At 37.5% G+C, this 19,993-nt stretch overlaps 2 protein-coding genes across 4 annotated transcripts in view; both read right to left on the reverse strand.

The window, feature by feature from the left end:
• The window catches only part of LOC122829479 (deleted in malignant brain tumors 1 protein-like), a 28,569-nt gene extending 24,809 nt beyond the window's left edge, over positions 1-3,760 (reverse strand). The window contains exons 1-6 of one of the 2 annotated variants that reach the window (XM_044114085.1): positions 3,642-3,760; positions 3,487-3,522; positions 3,084-3,395; positions 2,682-2,993; positions 1,563-1,838; positions 1,101-1,424 (exon numbers count right to left, since the gene is read on the reverse strand). In XM_044114085.1, the coding sequence (XP_043970020.1) occupies positions 1,101-1,424; positions 1,563-1,838; positions 2,682-2,993; positions 3,084-3,395; positions 3,487-3,522; positions 3,642-3,690 (1,309 nt within the window). In that variant the 5' untranslated portion in view covers positions 3,691-3,760. The remainder of the gene's footprint in view (positions 1-1,100; positions 1,425-1,562; positions 1,839-2,681; positions 2,994-3,083; positions 3,396-3,486; positions 3,523-3,641) is intronic. The other variant, XM_044114060.1, reaches the window with a different exon arrangement.
• Positions 3,761-6,300: 2,540 nt separating this feature from the next.
• Positions 6,301-16,765, reverse strand: LOC122829469 (deleted in malignant brain tumors 1 protein-like). 2 transcript variants are annotated; one of them, XM_044114042.1, is made up of 12 exons: positions 16,624-16,765; positions 16,463-16,498; positions 16,060-16,371; positions 14,790-15,098; positions 14,222-14,533; positions 13,755-14,063; positions 13,229-13,507; positions 10,420-10,707; positions 10,000-10,281; positions 7,794-8,117; positions 6,792-6,926; positions 6,301-6,695 (listed from the first exon to the last, which is right to left on the reverse strand). In XM_044114042.1, exons 1-12 carry the CDS (start codon positions 16,670-16,672, stop codon positions 6,631-6,633), a joined length of 2,700 nt encoding a protein of 899 aa, XP_043969977.1. In that variant the 5' UTR covers positions 16,673-16,765; the 3' UTR covers positions 6,301-6,630. The 2 variants fall into 2 exon arrangements, with proteins under 2 accessions (XP_043969977.1, XP_043969984.1); XM_044114049.1 differs by lacking the exon at positions 6,792-6,926 and having other exon boundaries at positions 6,301-6,590.
• Positions 16,766-19,993: the final 3,228 nt, after the last annotated feature.

Raw genomic sequence — 19,993 nt, forward strand, 5'->3', positions numbered from 1 at the left:
AGCAAGGCAAAGACCCACCCAAAGTCTGATCTTATCTCTATTGCCAGATGAACCACAAAGACGATCCTGAACCCCACCTCATGAACTATCCCTCACCTCTCGGAGGGGATGATTTTTTGGCAGGAAAGAGAGCAGGAGAAACTTCTAATTCTTCTTTGTTAATTAGTCATGGGTGCAGGGTCAAATAAGGGTACAACTACATTTCACATGTCAGTCCTTAAAGACAATTTCCAGGTTAAGCATTTTACCCAAGATGTATTCACGTCTCCTCTGCTATCACAGCCGTGGAAACATCTAAACTTTATCTGAAAACTTCTTTAATGGAAAAACACATCTTGCAGAAATTTCAAAAACACAGCAGATATAATCAGTAAATAAATGGTTACAAGTATCATCAGTTCCATCAAAGATGAAATAAGGCCAGAGATGAAATTGTCTATTACAGCTACTGAGAAACGAATGCTTCTGTCGAGGCTTTGAGTTTCACCCAATCACTAACATTTGCCAGTGACGCATGTAATGTGCCAGAAACTGTCTGTGCTGTAAACAACCATCCTCCACTGTGAAGAGAGAAATTAATTCAATTATGCGACCAACATGGAATGAATACCTTCGGTCACTTCCTCCGCTGCCATTGCTGAAGCTACAGTGTACTTTTACTTGGTGAATGTAAATATCTGGATTCAACTGTATTTAAGTAGGAATTGATTGCTGAACGTACATCAGGTGGTAGATCAGAAACGAGATGCAGCTGAGAGGAAGGGCAAGCAGCTTAAATAGAAATGAGCAAATGACTGAAAATCCACAGGGAACGTGGGAACAGACATGTAAACAAATCAGAGACGCAACCAGATCTTAGGTTGTGTGGAAAATTACTTCATCATGAGGGGGCATATGTTTTGTTTGTCTGATTGCTTTATTATTGGAATCATCATTTGAAGAACAAATTTGATGTTTTTCTTGATTTGACATGTTTAAGTAATAATAATAATAAGAAGAAGAATATTGCCTTTAGGAGATTAGAGGGATACACAGTAAGGTGTTTTACTCGAAGTTTGAAATTACAATATTCTTTTCTCATATATATAGTAGTTACTTACATTTGATGATGAGACTAATGGGTTTTGCCTGAGCAGAACTGAACTTCCGTCTACCCTCAGTAACCTCATACACACAGCTGTAGCTGCCCTGGTGTTCAAATTCAGCTGCTGGGAAGTGAAAGGAGGCTGAGTTTCTGACTGCTCGCCTGGTTTCTGTGATCTTGGAGCCGGAGAAGATGAGAGCGAAATCTCCCAGAGGATATTTGGGGTTAATGGAGCAAGTGAAGGAGAAGCCGTAACCCTTGGTAACCTCTGCTCCTCCTGGACCCCAGAACAACCCTCCATTTGGGGATGTCAGGGAAATGTTTGGAACTTTCAGACTCACTGGAGCAGACATGGACATGGAATAGAAGAATATCATTCCACATAAAGGCATGGCCATTAGAGAAGATGAATTATGGATTTTCCATAAATATTTATTTGACTAAATATTCACTGTTTACACAATTTATTTAACCTTACCTCTAAGACGAGCCGAGTTACTGAGGAGGGAGAATCTTGGCCTCTTTTTCTCAAACTGACACTTGAATTCTCCATCATGATCCAGAGTCACTTTAGAGATGTTGAAAGTAGCAGAGTTGGAAGCTGATTGCCGAGTCATTCTAATTGATCCTGAAGTCTGTCGGAGGATAAATCTTCCACTTAAAGGTCCAGCTTCAATAGAACAAGTGATGCTGACTTGCTGACCCCAGGTGACCGAAGCAGAGCTTATAGAGATGCTGGGCTTTGAAAGGTCCACTGAAAGACAGTAAGTTGTGAAAATAAGTTTATTCATTTCCACAACTGAATGACACTGAAAATAATAATTTTGAAAAATGAACTATGGACTTTAAAGATATTAATCTGACTAGAATAGCAACACGTCTGACAATATGTTGTGTTGTCACTGTTTTTTTATTGTTAATTATTTGTTTCTGCACAGCAATAAATGTAGAGGGAGGAACAAACTACAGGGTGGGAAAGTTGAGCAGCACAACAAGCCTTAACCCTTCAGTGAAGCCATCTTGTGTTTCCTCTCGTGAACAACACACATTAATGGAGTGTCATCGGTTTAAGCAAAAGAAACAGAGAGGCAAAATGTTTTTTTGAAAGGATGAAAGGCTGTTTGTGTGCTGGGCACATCAGTAAAGACGGAGCTAAACATTAGATTTGTGGGACATGTATCTGAAGACATCCCACGATTCTGTACATTGACAACAGAGACACGGGTGGTTTAAGTTCTCTAGAGAATCTTGTTCTCAAAGAAATATGTCTCCTAGAAATATTTGTGGTCAAACAATGGAGAGTACAGAAAAAGCTTCCATAAAGTCCAATAAATGTAATCATGTCAATCAGATCTATGTATTTTTAGCACTTCAGATACTTTCTGTTCTGCATCTAATGCACAAGCTAAATCTTGTTGGCAAAATAAGTAACTGTGTTACAAATCATGGGAATCATATTCTGATCAGTGAACACACAATACACAAGCTCTACCTTTCAAATTGTGTTTAAATGCTTTCAAACAAAAAATACACTGGCAAGTATGTCTGAACATTTAACATCAAACATTTAAATATTTGTAAATCATTTTTCCTTTACCTGAACAGATCACACCAGCATCCTCACCATGATCACATTTGAATGTCCAATAACCTCTGTGTTCACAGCTGGTCAGAGAGCTTTCATCTCCTGAGCACCGAACATCATCGAGCCAGATTGGTCCAACTCCTTGACCAAAGTATGCAGAAATTGGTGCATTGAGTGCTGGACCACAGCTTATCTGTCGACAAACTACATTAGCATCATTTATGTCCCAGTCATCATCACAGACCGTTCCCCAGGTATCTCTATAGTAAACTTCAACCCTTCCAGAGCACCGAGTTGATCCAGGACCAGCCAACCTGACCGGACCTTTAAGCACAAAATTTAATATGATTATGTTAATGTTTTGATCAAAGTAAAAGACTTTTATATACTATAGAAATTGAATTTTTCCTTTACCTGAACAGATCACACCAGCATCCTCTCTATGATCACAGTTGTGGTTCCCATAACCGTTGTGTTCACAGCTGGTCAGAGAGCTTTCAACTCCTGAGCACAGAACATCATCAAGCCAGATTTTTTCATCTCCTTGACCAAAGTATGCAGAACTTGTTGCATTGAGTGCTGGACCACAGCCCAGCTGTCGACAAACCACTTTAGCATCAGCCATGTCCCAGTAATCATCACAGACCGTTCCCCAGGTATCTCTATAGAAAACTTCAACCCTTCCAGAGCACCGAGTTGATCCTTGCCCTGCCAACCTGATCTGACCTATAAGAACAAAATTTAATATGATTTTGTTAATGTTCTGATAAGAATAAAAGACTTTTATATACTATGGAAACGGAAAATAAAAACTGACCTGTACTCCATGCTGATGAGGTCAAAACAAAGGAAACTGTAAGATAAACACTTGGACTGTTATTTTGTTGACAGATAGTAAGAAGTTTATGCAAAATATAACATTGCTTATCTGTGTATCAGGAAAGTTATAAAATAATGAAAACTTGACCTTACAGACACAGCCTGTAAAAAATTGAAGGGTCTCCTGCTTTCTGTTCTTCATGGCTGCATAAAGCTTCACTGTGTTCTCCAACTGGTCTTCAGAAACACATTTGGCTTCTCACTTAGTTAATTCCTGAGACACTTCCTCTTTGCATTTGTGGTTTTTTAAGTTACTGACCTCAGAAAAAAAAATCAGCACTTCTTTAAACAGCGACACTGTCCATGTTGTCATGAAAGCAGATTAACCTGATCCTCCTGCACCACACTTCAGAGCAGTCATTAAGATTTCATAAAATATTTGTTTTATAACTGAAATCAACCACAGCCTCAGCAGATGTTGTAGCATTGAAGTGGGCTTTAAGACAAACAACCTCACACAGTACCTAAGGGAAATTTAGAGAACAATAAGTGGAATAATAAGTGCCTCCCATGCAGTGCTTTGCACTGGCTCAATGAACTCTAGAGTGTGAGTTCTTTAATGGTGTTCACCTAGAAGACAGTGTCTCAAACATGATCAGTAAGATTCATCGAATCCTACCGAGTATTTACTGACAGTCAAGGAGAGGCAAAAGCACAACTTCCTCAGCAAAAATGCAAAAGCAGAAGAAGCTGTGTTTTACGTCTGCTCTAAAAGAAAAGCATGAGTCCAGGGGTATGAGTGTAACTTTGTGTTGCAAGTTGTTGGAGACAAGGAGGAGCAGGGGGCGCTGATGCACACAATTATCAGAAGGCCTCTTCTTTTTTTGTGCTAAGACTATGACCAAAACTTAAATATGAATTATGCTATACAGTCTTATTCAATAAATTAGGATTTACGTCCTGATGAGGCTTGTCAGATTAATAGTATCTTTAGGAAATAACCTTTGAGCAGGTTTTAAACATACTATGAAATATAAATATGTTAAAACATATGTAATTATATTACATGTGTATGCTGATGTTATACATTATATACATATATAATGTCTTTCACTTGGTGATGGAATTGCTAACAAAGGAACTTTTCAGTCATACTGTAATTTTTCGAAGGAGTCTATATATTTGCTCAATGTTTGCATACAGTTTCACAACTTAGTAATATTATTTGTGAAGAATTATCACAGTGGCCTTTTATTGTCTGATCTTATCAAGTTTTCAAAAACATCAACAACATGAGATTCTGTAACAATCAAAAGGTTATCAAAAATTTCAAAAACAGAATAATTAATAAGTCTGTATAAACCAAATGACTCCTTGTCAGTGCAAACTGTATCTTTTAATTATGTGATTCTGACTCTCCCTGAATTGGCATAAAGGTGTGCCCCGCTGAATTACACATAGCAGATGAGATATGATATGTCTTTAATATAGCAAATATTAAATTTATCTGCATCTTTAATATAGCAATTATTAAAGATGCAAACATAAGCAGAGGGGACCTCATGCTTATACTAAAGCCGGCTGACTGGTTGAACAAAATGAAATACACACAAGTAGGTGGAGTATATCAATACATTTTACAAGTTGAAAAAAATAATCTATTTCCCTCACAGAGACAGATCTAATGGAAGACACTAATATTTATGAAGAATCTCCACTAGAAGGTCTCCCTACAAGCAGAAAATGCATGCTGTATCAGTGGTTCCCAATTCCAGTCCTCGGGGCCCCCCTGCCTGCATGTTTTAGATGTGCCTCTATACCAGAACAGCTGATTCAAATGATTGCATGACATCTTCTGCAGCCACCAAGTACTGCAGGAGACTGTTAATCACCCAAAGATTCAACTCAGGTGTGTGGCAGAAGGGAAACACCTAAAACATGCAGGCAGGGGGCCCCGAGGACTGGAATTGGGAACCACTGCACATCATGACCTCTCAAATGATGTCCAGCATGGAAGGCTGGCCGGATCGGAACCAGTTTGAGGGAGCAGTGAAGCGCTAATAGAGATGAGTTGTAAGGATTTGGGTAATTCTGTGTTTATTTGAGTTTTCAGTTTTTCTGGGTCTCTGTGTTGTCCGGTCTCCCCTGTGATTGTTCCCAGGTGTGTCTCGTTCTGTGGTTACCCTCTGTGTATTTAACCCCACCTGTGTTCCTGGTTCCTGGTCGGGTTCTTGTATGTTTAGTCGTGTGCTGTCAATTCTGTCCTTTGTATGTCCAGTGCTAACAGTACTGAGCCCTGGCTTCTGCTCAGCTGTGCTGCCTGGATTGTGGACTGTTTATGGGTTCATTTGCACTATTGTCTCGCCATTAAATCCATCATTTTCACTGCAACCTGGATCTGCTGCGTTTTCCCTCACCGCAACCTACACCACTTCATGACATGAGCGTTATACTAAGACGTTAGCTGTTCTTGCTGACTTAAGAAACTCAGTTTTGGAAAAGATACACAAATGTCTCTAAGATAGGTTAAGTGCAGCGGACATGTCCATCAGACAACGTCGTGGTAGGGTTTAACCAATCAGATCAGCGACTTTTCTCTCAAATGCAGAAAGTGCATAAATACAGAGTCGACATGAGAGTCAATTTACTGCTCACGGATCTTCCAGACTAATCATGGCAAAAGACAAAACTTATTTGCTCCCATCACTGTGCATTAAAAATATTCATATTAATATGTAAGAATTTATATAAAATATGAATATTACCAAATGCATTGAAAAGTTATTAAAAAAAATGGCAATAGACTATTGGATGTGAATTACTAAAGTTTAATCAAGCAATTTTGTGTAAAAGCTTGTAGATATATGTTAGCGATTCTGATTGTGTTTAGGCCATTCAGGCCTTCTCTGCAAATACATAAGTAATCATGCCATAATGTACTTCACTGCAGATCAAACATGTAACCAATCTTAAATTGGCAAAAAATTTTTTAACTAAATAGCTCTTATATTTCATATCAACTTTCACAGTCATCGTCTTCATCCTCCGTCCTTTCATCTTCTTCTTCTTCTTCAGATTTTTGTTCTGCCTCTCATTTATCCTCTACACCACTGAAGCATCTTAGATTAGGGTTTGGTTGATATCAATATTGTTTAAAGTCATCATGATCATTCTCGTGGTCTTGTGTGATTAAGTGCTGGAAAGACACTGAAACAAAGAGAAACAAAATAACTTATGAATAAGCTGCAGAATAGCAATTGGTTACTTTTAAATGCATGAGCTTATATCTCTTTGATTACAGACTTTGGTTTTGTTCAGACGGTCTGAGCCGTTTAGAGCAAAGATTCCTCCTGTAGCCCAGATAGACTGCCAGAGACACCAGCAGGACCAGCAGCAGGATTCCACTGGAGACTGAGGAAGCCAGCAGCAGTGAAGAGGCTAGGAGAGAAAACACTTGGTCAAAATGTTTTAGACTGCTGTAAACATTCCAACTCCTAAAACCAGACATGTTCTACTGAAATGAGCTAATAATCTGCTGAGCTGCTTATCTAAGCAATACATTTTCATATCAAAAAAATAATAACTTGAGTAAAAGTAGTTTTCAAGCAACGATTTACTTTAGAAGAAACTAGCCAAACCGACCGGCACCACCTCTCTTGTTAAAACACTGTTAAAAACTGGGGCCCCTGAAGCCCTGGGGGGCCTTATGGAATTAGACTGAAGTGCAAATAACTGATATTGATTTTAATTGTATTTTTTGATTTTATGTTTTTAAGACTAGTTGTGGGTTTAAATAGCATTTCACTGGCAATGTTTTCCAGTAACATACCCAGTAATATTTTACATTATCTGTCAACATCTTGCAATACAAAAACATGTTGGGCCGCCTCAGCGCCCCGGCTGCCGGTGGGCCGCCATTGGGCCACCTCAGTGCCCCGGCCACTGGCCTTAGCAGGTTCTCTGGGAGAAAACTGGAATAAGTTGTAATGGATCTTGAAAGAAAAAGTGAATTTCGAAAAGCCTGACAAAACTTCCAATAAAGCAAAACACAAGACCAAAGTTCCAAATTTCATGACACAAGCACTTCTTAGGTAGTGGGAGAAATTCGTTGTTTTTTTTTTTTATTTTACAAGGAGGTTACATGGTTTGTATATTTCTTTTTATAACTTAAATCATTTGGAAACAGAGTTTTATATTGTTTCTGGTTTGGCAAGTTTACCCAGCTTTAACAGAGAACAGGAATACACAGTATTTAATTTTGTTTTTGGTTTAAATGTACTTTTCACAAATTATGTTGTTACTTACATTTAAGAGCCAGACTAATGGGTTTTGTCTGAGCAGAAGTGAACGTCTGTCTACCCTCAGTAACCTCATACACACAGCTGTAGGTACCCTGGTGTTCAAATTCAGCTGCTGGGAAGTGAAAGGAGGCTGAGTTTCTGACTGCTGGCCTTGTTTCTGTGATGTTGGAGCCGGAGAAGATGAGAGAGAAATATCCCTGAGGATATCTGGGGTTAATGGAGCAAGTGAAGGAGAAGCCGTAACCCTTGGCAACCTCTGCTCCTCCTGAACCCCAGACCAACCCTCCATCTGGGGATGTCAGGGAAATGATGGGCCTCTCCAGATTCACTGTGGGTAAAGAAAAAGAAAATCTTGTGAATATAAACTATTAAAAAAGAAAAAATATATATTTTATGGTTTTGCTACTGAATTTAAACGTTTAGGTTAGGCTTTACGATATAAATGTTGTGATGACAGATCTGAATGAGGCTTGCTTGAAAATATTACAGTTTTGTTTTCAATTGAGATTCTGTAGCAAACAACAACAAAAAAACAGCTTTAATTTCTGATGGGGATTTTGTCACAAATAGAGAAACTGTTGTCCTACTTTATGAACGCAAAGTGGACAGAGGTAAGAACTTGATGGTTTGAATAAATTCTGGGAATGCTGTTTGGAGAGTTAATGGACATGCAGTAAAAAAGCATAAGGGGACACACTTTACTTCAGTGCACAGTAATTAGATTCTTGAAGAAAAGACCCCTGCCTTAGACTTTTGTAACATTTCATATTATCAGAGTTCCAAGCCTGGGGAAGCCAATGCAAGGCATGGCTGTTCGCCAGCTGTATAGAAGATTCTGGTATATAAAATTCCTGTGAGCAGCATGATACTACTTCTGTGTAATTATAACAATATCAAAGAGAGTGGAAGAGTAAAGGATAGGTATCTGATTAAGATAAAGTTGATTTCCATCCATGTAGCTGTTTGGAGGGAATGGAGAAAGGTGGACCCCCTTGTCACGAACAGTGAATTGGGATGATAGAAAAACTGGAAAATCATGGAAAAATTGACATATCTCCTGAGACCACATCAAGACGGTGACAAAAAATACAGAAAGAACTTAGAAAATTAGATAGGATAAAAGGTCTAATAGTAGAATAGCTCCCCAGCAAAAGTTTGACTTTATTTTTTATAATGTTGGATGTGAATTGTTCATGTATGTTTTATCAGGAAAATTCTAATAAAAAGTTGAATTTTGAGAAAGAGGCGATGAGACTTTGTCACAATATGTTCACTTTTATTCAGTCTTGATCAAAACTCCAACACTGTAGGTTGTATTTTTGAATAATTTACTAATTTGGGTCTTTATTTTTTAAAACAGCCATTCACTTTTCTTTGAAAAACCATTGAATATATTAATCTAATAAAACACCCATACTGTTCTACATGTAGGCCAGACAATCTGGGAATAATACGGTAATGTTTTAATGAGATTTGAATTTTTTATTTTTGTTTTTGTAAATTTTTGACAGAATTATTAAAAGCATTGGTAAACAGTTTTTATTATTATTTAAAAATCTTTACATTCAGTTTGTGCAAAGACACAAGATTCATATTGTTCTTTTTGTAAACAAGAACATATGCAAACATTTTTAGAATATTTTGATGGAATATTGATTATAAATGAATTTTTATAATTTCACTGTACAACTACTGTTATTTGGACTTTTAAATGGTGGATAACTATTTTTAATAAAAAAAATAAAATGATCAAGAGATATGGACATATCCCTGTGGCAGCATTGTGGCTGCCACAGTTTTCTTGTCTTGTACTGACTGTTACTGAACACCGTTGCTAAGCAGGAACGAACCATTTTATGCCTATTCAGGGGTGTGTTGAATGCAAATATGGATAAAATAATTTTAAAAACACTATTTGATTAATTTTGCAATTGACAGGGCCCCCAATTTTCTTCTACTTCTCTAAGAGAAAAAAACTAAACAACTTTTTGGGGGAGGGGCCCTCTGTCGGTCAGGGGCCCTTGGCGTTGTCCTCCATTTCAAATCCAGTTTATCTTTTCTGAATGTTTCTGTAATGTTTAGGACAGAGAGGACGGTGATTGAACTCAATGACCTGACATGCTTTTCTCATATCGAGAGTAAATCTGAAAAAAAAAACTGATCGTTACACTTCTGACTTTTTATTGTTTACTCAGTTTATTTAATCTTACCAGTAAGACGAACAGAGTCACTGCGGATAGAGTAGAATCTTTGCCTTGACCGATAAGAACACAGGAATTCTCCATCATGTTCCAGGGTCACAGTTCTGATGCTGAAGGTAGAAAGGCTGGAAATTGTTGACTGAGTCATTATGAATGAGCCTAAAGTCTTTTGGAGAGTAAATGTTCCAAAATGAAATTGTGTAAATGCAATAGAACAATTGATGGAGACTGGTTGACCCCAGTTGACCTCAGCAGCAGGGCTGATAGAGATGCGAGGCTTGGGAAGGTTCACTGAAAAAGAATATTTAGTTACTGAAATTTATCTTTCCTGAATATTGCCAGATAATTAGGGACCCATGGATAATGGGATTTATTGAGAAAAAAACTCTTGATTTTCACTGCATTTTCAAATAAATTAATTCATCTTACCAGAAAGACGAACAAGGTCACTGAGGTCAGAGGTCAATGTTTGGTTTGGCGTCCTTTTCTCATACTGACACCTGAATTCTCCATCATGATCCAGAGTCACTTTAGAGATGTTGAAGGTAGTAAAGTTGGAAGCTGATGGCTGAGTCATTCTAAATGATCCTGAAGTCTGTCGGAGGATAAATGTTCCTTTTAAAGGTGCAGAATCAACAGAACAAGTGATGCTCAGTTGTTGACCCCAGATGACCTCAGCAGCAGAGCTTATAGAGATGCTGGGCTTTGGAAGGTTCACTGAAAGACATCAGTAGTAGTAGGCTTTATTTTATGTGTCATACAACCTTACAGGTGCCCAGTCCACATGGGCTAACAATATACAATTAAACATATATGAACTAGTGGACAGACGTAAATATTCTTTAAACAAAAAGCATCCTCTTTCTAAGGTGGCAAGCCTTCAAAATAAACTGTGCTAACTGAAACAAAAAATAGTTAAATAAATAACAAATTTTATCTTCATCCTTTAAATAAAAGAAATCTTGAAAAAATCAAGTATTTTAGTAAATAAATCATTTCTCAACGTTAAGTACTGGGGACAATAAAACAAAAAGTGCACTTCACTCTCAATTTCATCCAGATTACACAAAAAACATCTTTGGTCTTCCTCTGGGACTGAACGAAAATGTCCCGTCTCCAAAGGCAAAGTGTCAGATCTGAACTTTGTTTTTTAGACAAGTTCCATGATGCAAACGGCTCAAGACCATCAGCGTCTTTTAGTAAAATATAAGTGGGTACTTTTTGTTTATGTAAGATATCGACTGGCCACTTACGTTTATAAACTTCAAAATAAAACTGTTTAAGGTGTTGAATATTACATCTTAATTTATTCCTATAAATGTACTGAAAATCCACCTCCTCTAATATCTTCATTTGTCTGGCCAAAGTATACCATATTTGTGAAATCCCAAAGAAAAATATGGTTTGTTAATCTACAGTCTGCCATATCAATAAACCTATTCCATAATCTGACCATATCTGTAATGTGTCTAACTTCGCAAGGTTCCCAACCCATATCTCCATATAATGCCATTTTAGGAGTATTTCTATGCACATCTAAGAGATATCGCAGGGCTCTACACTGAACTTTTTCTCTGTAGGTTTGTTCTCAGTAACCCCAGACTCCAGCACCGTAATCTAATACAGGGCAAACACAAGATCTATACAACTCAGTATACAACCTATATCCCAGCTCACAACAGTATTTGACTGTATTTATAACTGAGTCTAGCTCTCTACCAGCTGAGTCCGATTTGACTTTTATTCCTTCTTCAAATGTTAGATATCCATCCACAGTAAATCCCAAATAATTATAGGTTTTTGTAATGGAGAAAGTCGTAGGCCCAAAACAAAATATAAATGTCATTGCTTGACTCTGTTTTCTGAAATGAATAACTTCAGTATTAGTACAAGTTATCCTTAACCTCATTTTGCTCCACCAGCCACCAGTAATATTTAACAGTTTCTCAAGATGTGGTTCACTTCCAGCAATAAGTACAATATCATCTGCGTACAGTAATATGCAGATGATATTGTATATTACTGTATCATATTACTGTATGATAATATAGTAATATGATAGTTATTCTACTCTCACTCCCACATTTACCTCTTTAATTACCATTACCAAGTCATTTATATATAATGCAAAGAGCCAGAACATCTCCTTGATTAACACCATATGGTGTTAAAAACCACCCTGTTCTGTAATTGTTTACCTGAACACAAGATTCTGAGTTATGATAAACAGCATTTTTAGAATTATGACATTTTCCATTAAAATAACAATTATCGGTTGACACAATCAAAAGGTTTTTGGAAATCTATAAAACACAAAAGTAGACATTCCTTCTTGTTTCCTTGCAATAACTGTTGTGGTTAAAGAATATATATGTACAGGCATTTTTCTGTCTAAACCCTTTAATTTAGAACACTGGAGTAAAGTTTATAAACACATAACGTTTATAGCTAAACTAATGCCCCTGTAGTTCATTGGAGGATCAGCAGTTTGAGAATTTGGGATTGGTTTAATTATAGATTTTTGCCAATCAGCTGGGACCAAACCCTGTTCAAAACGTGGAAAACAAAATTAATGAAATCTGAAATAAACCAGGTAAGATGTTAGAATAAGATTTTATTAAGCAAGAGCATGCAACCTCAAGCACCAAGTGTCCATGAACCTCCATTAACAAATGGAAGTTCATAGTATATTTTAGTGTTTCCTTAAAATAATTGCATTACAAATCCACAAAAGAATTAAACTAAAATCAATAATTGTTTGATCTAATTTTCTAAGCTTTGTGGGGTTTCTCGTACCTCACTTCCCAAAAATATCTACAGCTCATGAAATAAAATGTTCCCATCCTGTTTTGCCAAAAGAGTTACATTTCTCTTCATTTTAAAATCTAACTATAGCAATGAAATTGTATAAATGTGATAAACTTGCTTGAGTACATATTTATCAGAAAATATCTTGTCTTTCATTTAAAAGGTCAGACAATGTTGGTGAGCCTAAAAATGCTTTATTTACCCAGACAGAGAGTAAAAGTGTTTGTTCGGATGGTGAAGGTTGCAAAGCCGTTCATTAGAGATTTATAATATTTTGTGAAATGTAGCCATCATAAATGTCCCAAGAGTTTTTGGGAGACTAATGAATGATTTGATTCTGTTCTCAAAAACAAATAAAATTGAGAATACATTTCAAACAATTGGTTGTACTGCTGAAGTTTCACTATATATGCAATTTATTTAGTCTTACCTCTAAGATTAACAGAGTTACTGAGGAATGATTGGTTTGACATCCTTGGCTCATACCGACACTGAAGTTCTCCATGATGATCGCTGCTCACTTTAGAGATGTTGAAGGTAGCAGAGTTGGAATCTGATGACTGAGTCATTCTGAATGATCCTGAAGTCCATTGGAGGATAAATGTTCCACTTAAAGGTGCAGCTGCAGTAGAACAAGTGATGCTGACTTGCTGACCCCAGGTGACCAGAGCAGCAGGGCTAATAGAGATCTTGGGCTGTGGAAAATTCACTGGAAAATAGAAAGTAGGTGGACTGAGATTTAAATTCTCAAAATCTTTGAAAAATGGACCTTTAAAAATGCTTTTGTGTGTAAATTGTTATCAAACAAAACCATACTGAGAGACAAATCCATGCCAAGAAACTGTCAGATGTGCTTTTAGTTGATTTTGAATCAACGTCCTGAGAGTTTTCCCTTCACCTATGACTATTTCAGCATTTTTTTGTTTCAGGAGTCAGTGATATTGAGCTTTTCTCACCTGAGCAGACCACACCAGCGTCCTCATTGTGGTTACACTTGTGTGTCCCAAAGCCTGGATGCTGACAGTTGGTTAGAGCGCTTTCACTTCCTGTACAGTTGACATGGTCAAGCCAGATTTGACCAGTTCCTGGACCAAAAGCAGCTGATAAAGTGGTACTTAATGCTGAACCACAGGACAACTGTCTGCAGACCACCTGAGCATCAGATAGATCCCAGCCGTTGTCACAGACTGTTCCCCATTGGCCGTTGTGGTTGATCTCAACTCTTCCAGAGCAGGAAGTTGATCCAGTCAATCTGATAACAGAATCTGGTAACAATAATTTTCTGATCAGTGAACACACCATACATAAGTACTGCCTTTCACTTTGTGTTTAAATGCTTTAAGCCAAAAACAAAACTGACTAATATGTCTGAACATTTAAAACTGAACATTTAAATGCTATCAGTAAAACATTTTTTCTTTACCTGAACAGATCACACCAGCATCCTCACCATGACCACAGTCATGTTGCCCTTGACCTCTGTGTCCACAGTTGGTTAGAGAGCTTTCATTTCCTAAGCACTGAACGTCATCAAGCCAGATTGGTCCATATCCTTGACCAAAGTATGCATTACTCGTTGCATTGAGTGCTGTACCACAGCCCAGCTGTCTACAAACCACATCGGCATCAGCTGTCTCCCAGCTGTCATCACAGACCGTTCCCCAGGTATCTCTATATAAAACTTCAACCCTTCCAGAGCACTGAGTTGATCCAGCACCAGCCAACCTGACCGGACCTTTAAGAAATGAAATTCACCATATTTATGTCAATGTTCCAATGAGAATAAAATACTTTTATACACTACAGGAATAGGAAACAGAGAAATTGGCCTATAAAGTAGTCCTGATTGGTGATTCAAATCATTTTATGATCTGTGAACACACTATACATAAGTGTTACCTTTTATTTTGTGTTTAAATGCTTTCTGACAAAATCAATACTGGCTAATGTGTGTGAAATTTTAAAATTTGTTAATTCGGTTTTTTTCTCACCGGAGCAGACCACACCAGCATCCTCACTGTGGTTACACTTGTGTGTCCCAAACCCTGGATGCTGACAGTTGGTTAGAAAGCTTTCACTTCCTGTACAGTTCATTTTTTCAAGCCAGATTTGACCAGTTCCTTCACCAAAAGCAGCTGATGAAGTGGCGTTTAATGCTGAACCACAGGACAACTGTCTGCAGACCACCTGAGCATCAGATAGATCCCAGCCGTTATCACACACTGTTCCCCATTGGCCGTTGTGGTTGATCTCAACTCTTCCAGAGCAGAAAGTTGATCCAGTCAATCTGATAACAGAATCTGGTAACAGGAAACAGATCAACTATAGCATTATTCTTTAGAAAGAAAAATAGCAAATTAAAGACATTACTATTGATGTCTTCTCTTTGTAACCTGCTTTTGAACATTTATTCAAATCTGGAGCACAGAAACTATTAACTCTGACATGTACTGAAACACAGTGCATGGACAATTCCACTGATATTCAAGCCAAAGATTTTGTCAAATGTAATTTATATCTGTGTAATACAGTCTGCTACACAATCTTCCTGTTGTGCATTTTGTACCAGTTGCTTAGCTGGTTTAAATTTAACATCTCAGTAATGAAAACAAAGAAAAGAAAAAACAGATTTAATGTGACTGCCTTTAATAAATAAAGATGGCATCAACACACAACGGCTTTCTTTGAAAGACTAAGTTCAAAATTGCTGCTTTCATAGAATGGAAGAGGGAATGGAGAAGCTAAGAAATACAAAGTTAATCCATTTGATTAGCTGAGCATCAACAAATGTGATCACTATCATAAAGGCTTAACTATACTGATGCATGACGACAACTTTGGAGAATCAACAGGTGTTGCATATCAATCTGGAAGATATGAAGGAGCCAATAATTCTGCAATATTTATTAATGAATGAATAGATGGATGGATGTGTGGATGGATTTGTTCTGCTATATTGAATATGTTACAGGCTACAGAGCACAAGCATCTAATAAAGAACTAAACATAGTGGCTGCTACAGAAGAAATAATCAAACTCATGCAAACAAGCCCAGCACTGCATTCAAGAAAATGTCAGGAGCCACTGAATCCAGAGATACACAGGGGAAGCTGCTGATTATGAGAATCAGTGAACACACCACACACAAGCTCTACCTTTCATTTTGTGTTCAAATGCTTTCAGCCAAAAATCTACACTGACTAATATGTCTGAACATTTAAAATTGAACAATTTAATAGTTGTAAAGCATTTTTCCTTTACCTGAACAGATCACACCAGCATCCTCTCCATGACCACAGTTGTGGACCCCATAACCTCTGTGTCCACAGCTGGTCAGAGAACTTTCAACTCCTGAGCACCGAACATCATCAAGCCAGATTTTTCCATCTCCATAACCAAATTGAGAAGCAGGAACTACACTGAGTGCTGGACCACAGCCCAGCTGTTTACAAACCACTTTAGCATCAGCCATGTCCCAGTCATCATCACAGACCGTTCCCCAGGCATATCTATAGAAAACTTCAACCCTTCCAGAGCACCGAGTTGATCCTCGCCCTGCCAACCTTATCTGACCTATAAGAACAAAATTTAATATGATTATGTTAATGTTCTGAAAATAGTAAAAGACTTTTATACACTATAGAAATAGGAAAGAAAAACTGACCTGTAAGCCATGCTGATGAGGTCAAAACAAAGGAAACTGTAAGATAAACACTTTGTTATTTTGTTGAAAGAATTTATGTAAAATACGACATTGCTTGTGTTTATATCATGAAAGTGATATAAACACGAATACTATTGACAATAATGAATATATGAACTTACAGACACAGCCTGTAAAAAATTGAAGGGTCTCCTGCTTTCTGTTCTTCATAGCTGCATAAAGCTTCACTGTGTTCTCCAACTGGTCTTCAGAAACACATTTGGCTTCTCACTTAGTTAATTCCTGAGACACTTCCTCTTTGCATTTGTGGTTTTTTAAACGTTACTGAGCTCAGAAAAAAAAAAACACACAAAAAAAACCTTCCTTAAACAGTAGGACTGTCCATGTTGCCATGAAAGCAGATTAACCTGATCCTCCTGCCTCATTTTGGAGCAGCCTTTAAGATTTCATTTAAAGATTGTTTTATAATTACTTTAGTTGAAATCACAGCCAGTAGATCTGTCCCTGGAGGCAGAAGGACTCCAGTTAAAATAAATGGATCCCACATGTATGTTCAATAAACAGGCATAAATATCTACATAAAAAAGCATGTTTCACATCTCAGATTGTGAGTACTATATTTCTATTTCTGATAACTAACTAGCACTTCGACAAGCTTCTGAGTTTCAAAGTATATCTAAAAGTATTATCAAAATCGTTAGATCAAAAGGAAAGCCGAAAAGCTGTAGTTGCATTTCAGCTCAATAAACCAGTGAAGGGGGAAAAAAAAACCTGATGAGCCAATATTACAGAACATACAGAGAACGGTGCCATCATACTGATAGTGGTCCTATCTCAACTAGAGATTCAAAGCCTGGCTCCACAAATACACAACTTCTTGATCCTTCGCCACACAATTCTAGAAAGACTCTGAAGATGTTTTTACTGTTTTGCAAAGACAAAACCCTCTTCAGTGCATCTCCCTCATCGGAGTGTTTAAACAAGGAGTCGATAAAAACAGTAACATAAGTGACTGCCTGTACTATTTGGATGGATAAGAGACCTGGTGCGCAGTGCTAACAGGTAGCTGCAGCACAAGGCTACGTAAAGGCAAAACAGTTGTTCAAAGAACACCTTGGATGAAACGTCCCAGCTGCTTTCATTGAAAGGCATTAGCCCAGACTTCCATTGCAATGAAGATGCAAGTATCTCTTTTTCTGTGGATTTCGTAATCTTACCAACATATTTGACGTGCCAGTAAACACGAAAATAATCAAAACAGAGATCCTTACGACATAAGGGAAATCAGAGCTCGCTTTCACAATTTCCTTGCATTTAATAAGAAGCAAGTAAAAATGGTTTCAGATCCTTGATTTGGAGACATCCAGAAAGCAACATCAGCAATCTCTTCCTCAAAGTCTAACGGCAGACTGAAGTTACAGCCAACCAAACACGTCCACCTCCCATGAACATGGATTACTACAACAGGAGAGGGAAATTTTTGACTGCTGCTAAATAGTCTCCCTTGTCAAGGAGTGCAGATGACAGGTGGTGAGCATGACACTGAGGACCCAGGTTGGAGTGAAAGAATGATAATTTTAATGTTGAATAAGGCAAACAATCCAGGCAGCACAAATGAGTACCAGCAACAGTTCTCATACTGGTAGCAACTGATATGACAATAGACAGACTAGACGGTGGACAAGACGAGACAGATTAGACAAGGACCCAATGAGGAACAAGGAACACAGGTGGGATTAACTACAGAGGTTTATCAGGGAAATGAGACACAGCTGGGAACAAGCAAGAGGTAGACAGGACAACATGGAGACTCAATAGACAGAAACCTAAAATAAACACACAGAAAACTCAAAACTTCACAACCCTGTTCTGTTCTGCCACCTTTTGGGATGAATCCCATCAAATTTACAATGAACAATTTGTTCATGAAAAGGCAATAAACGCACAGGAGGCGAGAAACTACAAGGTGGGAAAGTTGAGCGTCCCAACAAACCTGAATTGTGCAGTAAAGCCGACTTGTTTTCACTGTACTCAACAACATAAACAGTTTAGTGTCATAAGCAGGAGACACAAAATACTTTTTTAAGGAGAAAGGACCGCTTGTGTGCTGGGCACATCAGTATAGATGGAGCCAAGCCTTTGATATGTGGGACATGAGGTCAAAGTCATTCCACCGTTCTCCATACTGACAACGAAGACACAAGTATTGTAGAAGTCAAAAAATGTAATTTCACTTAAGGGGTTCATATGGTTTTCTTTTGTCAGAATGGACAAATCTTATTGATTACGATTGATTTGTAGAAGCAATTAAAAGGATAAAACATCCAAGAGAGTGAATACATTTTTATAGGTTTTGCATAAACCTGTAAGTTCTTCCTAAATAGTTACAATTTGGAACATTTATGAGAGAGCTGAAATACTGATGCTGCTGATGGTGTTGATTCAGAGGACAGTGTCTCAGATGTGTTCAGTAAACTTCACACCAGTTAAGATTTAACTAGAGGAGAAACTATTACAAAAAAAGCAAAAGCTCTGTGTTGAGCCAACTATAAGTAGAGTCTCACCCAATGAGCCAACATGCGTTTAACCATCCAGAATAATAGAAAACTAAACATAGGCCAACAAAATATCCAATAACTGATCAAAAAAGTTATTAAATTATACACTCTTTATTATTACGGTAATTCAGACATCTGCGGCTTGTCGTTCAGATGTACTTTTTTTTAAAACTTTCTTTCACTGAAATGTGACACGTTTAAGTTATTGTTATGAAACTAAAAGAATTCACATTATGTGTTTTCATTTTGGAAAAAAAAAAGTACTTCTGAGTACTTTTAACTAGCCAATTTTGGCCTGTGGGGCAAATTGTTTGGTCACAACTGATGTTGGATTATGAAATATGTCTAAAACTTTATTTTCACAATCACTGTGTAAAATGTGAGAATTTCTCATGGTTGTGACTTTGTCACTCGGGCTCACAAGAGGAGAGGGATCCTCAAAATCACTTCTGCAAAGTATATATGCTTTGTAAGCAAGACTGCGCCAGTCACCTCAATTGCTCAAGTACAAAAAAACATACAAAATAAAACTACAAAACACATATGAAAAAGGAAAAAGGCTTATCACTATTTGCCAATAACCCTGCAGATAAAGAGATAATCATATATTTACAGCTTTGCTTAGAGTTTAGGCTCACAGCTGGGCATAAAAATTATGTGATTTTGTTTACACGGGCTCAAAATGAAACATGCAGGGTCACACAGTCGCTCCCTTTGATATTTGGAAAATGTCCCCTAACAAGTTATACATTTATCATAACAAGTTTCTGGCATAATTCTACCGGAATTAATTTGAATTGGTTGGTTTCTGAGCAAAAGTTAAACCAACTTTTGTAAACCAACAAACGTTGCCATTTTATGGTAGAATGTGTCATGTTTGGTTCCAGTTTACGAACCCACATGCACGAACACAATCAGGAGACGCGTATGCAAACAAATAAAAAGTTTATTGAACAGAGGGGACAGGGTTGGG

The sequence above is a fragment of the Gambusia affinis genome, linkage group LG01, assembly GCF_019740435.1.
Source record: "Gambusia affinis linkage group LG01, SWU_Gaff_1.0, whole genome shotgun sequence".
Classification (NCBI taxonomy): Eukaryota; Metazoa; Chordata; class Actinopteri; order Cyprinodontiformes; family Poeciliidae; genus Gambusia; species Gambusia affinis.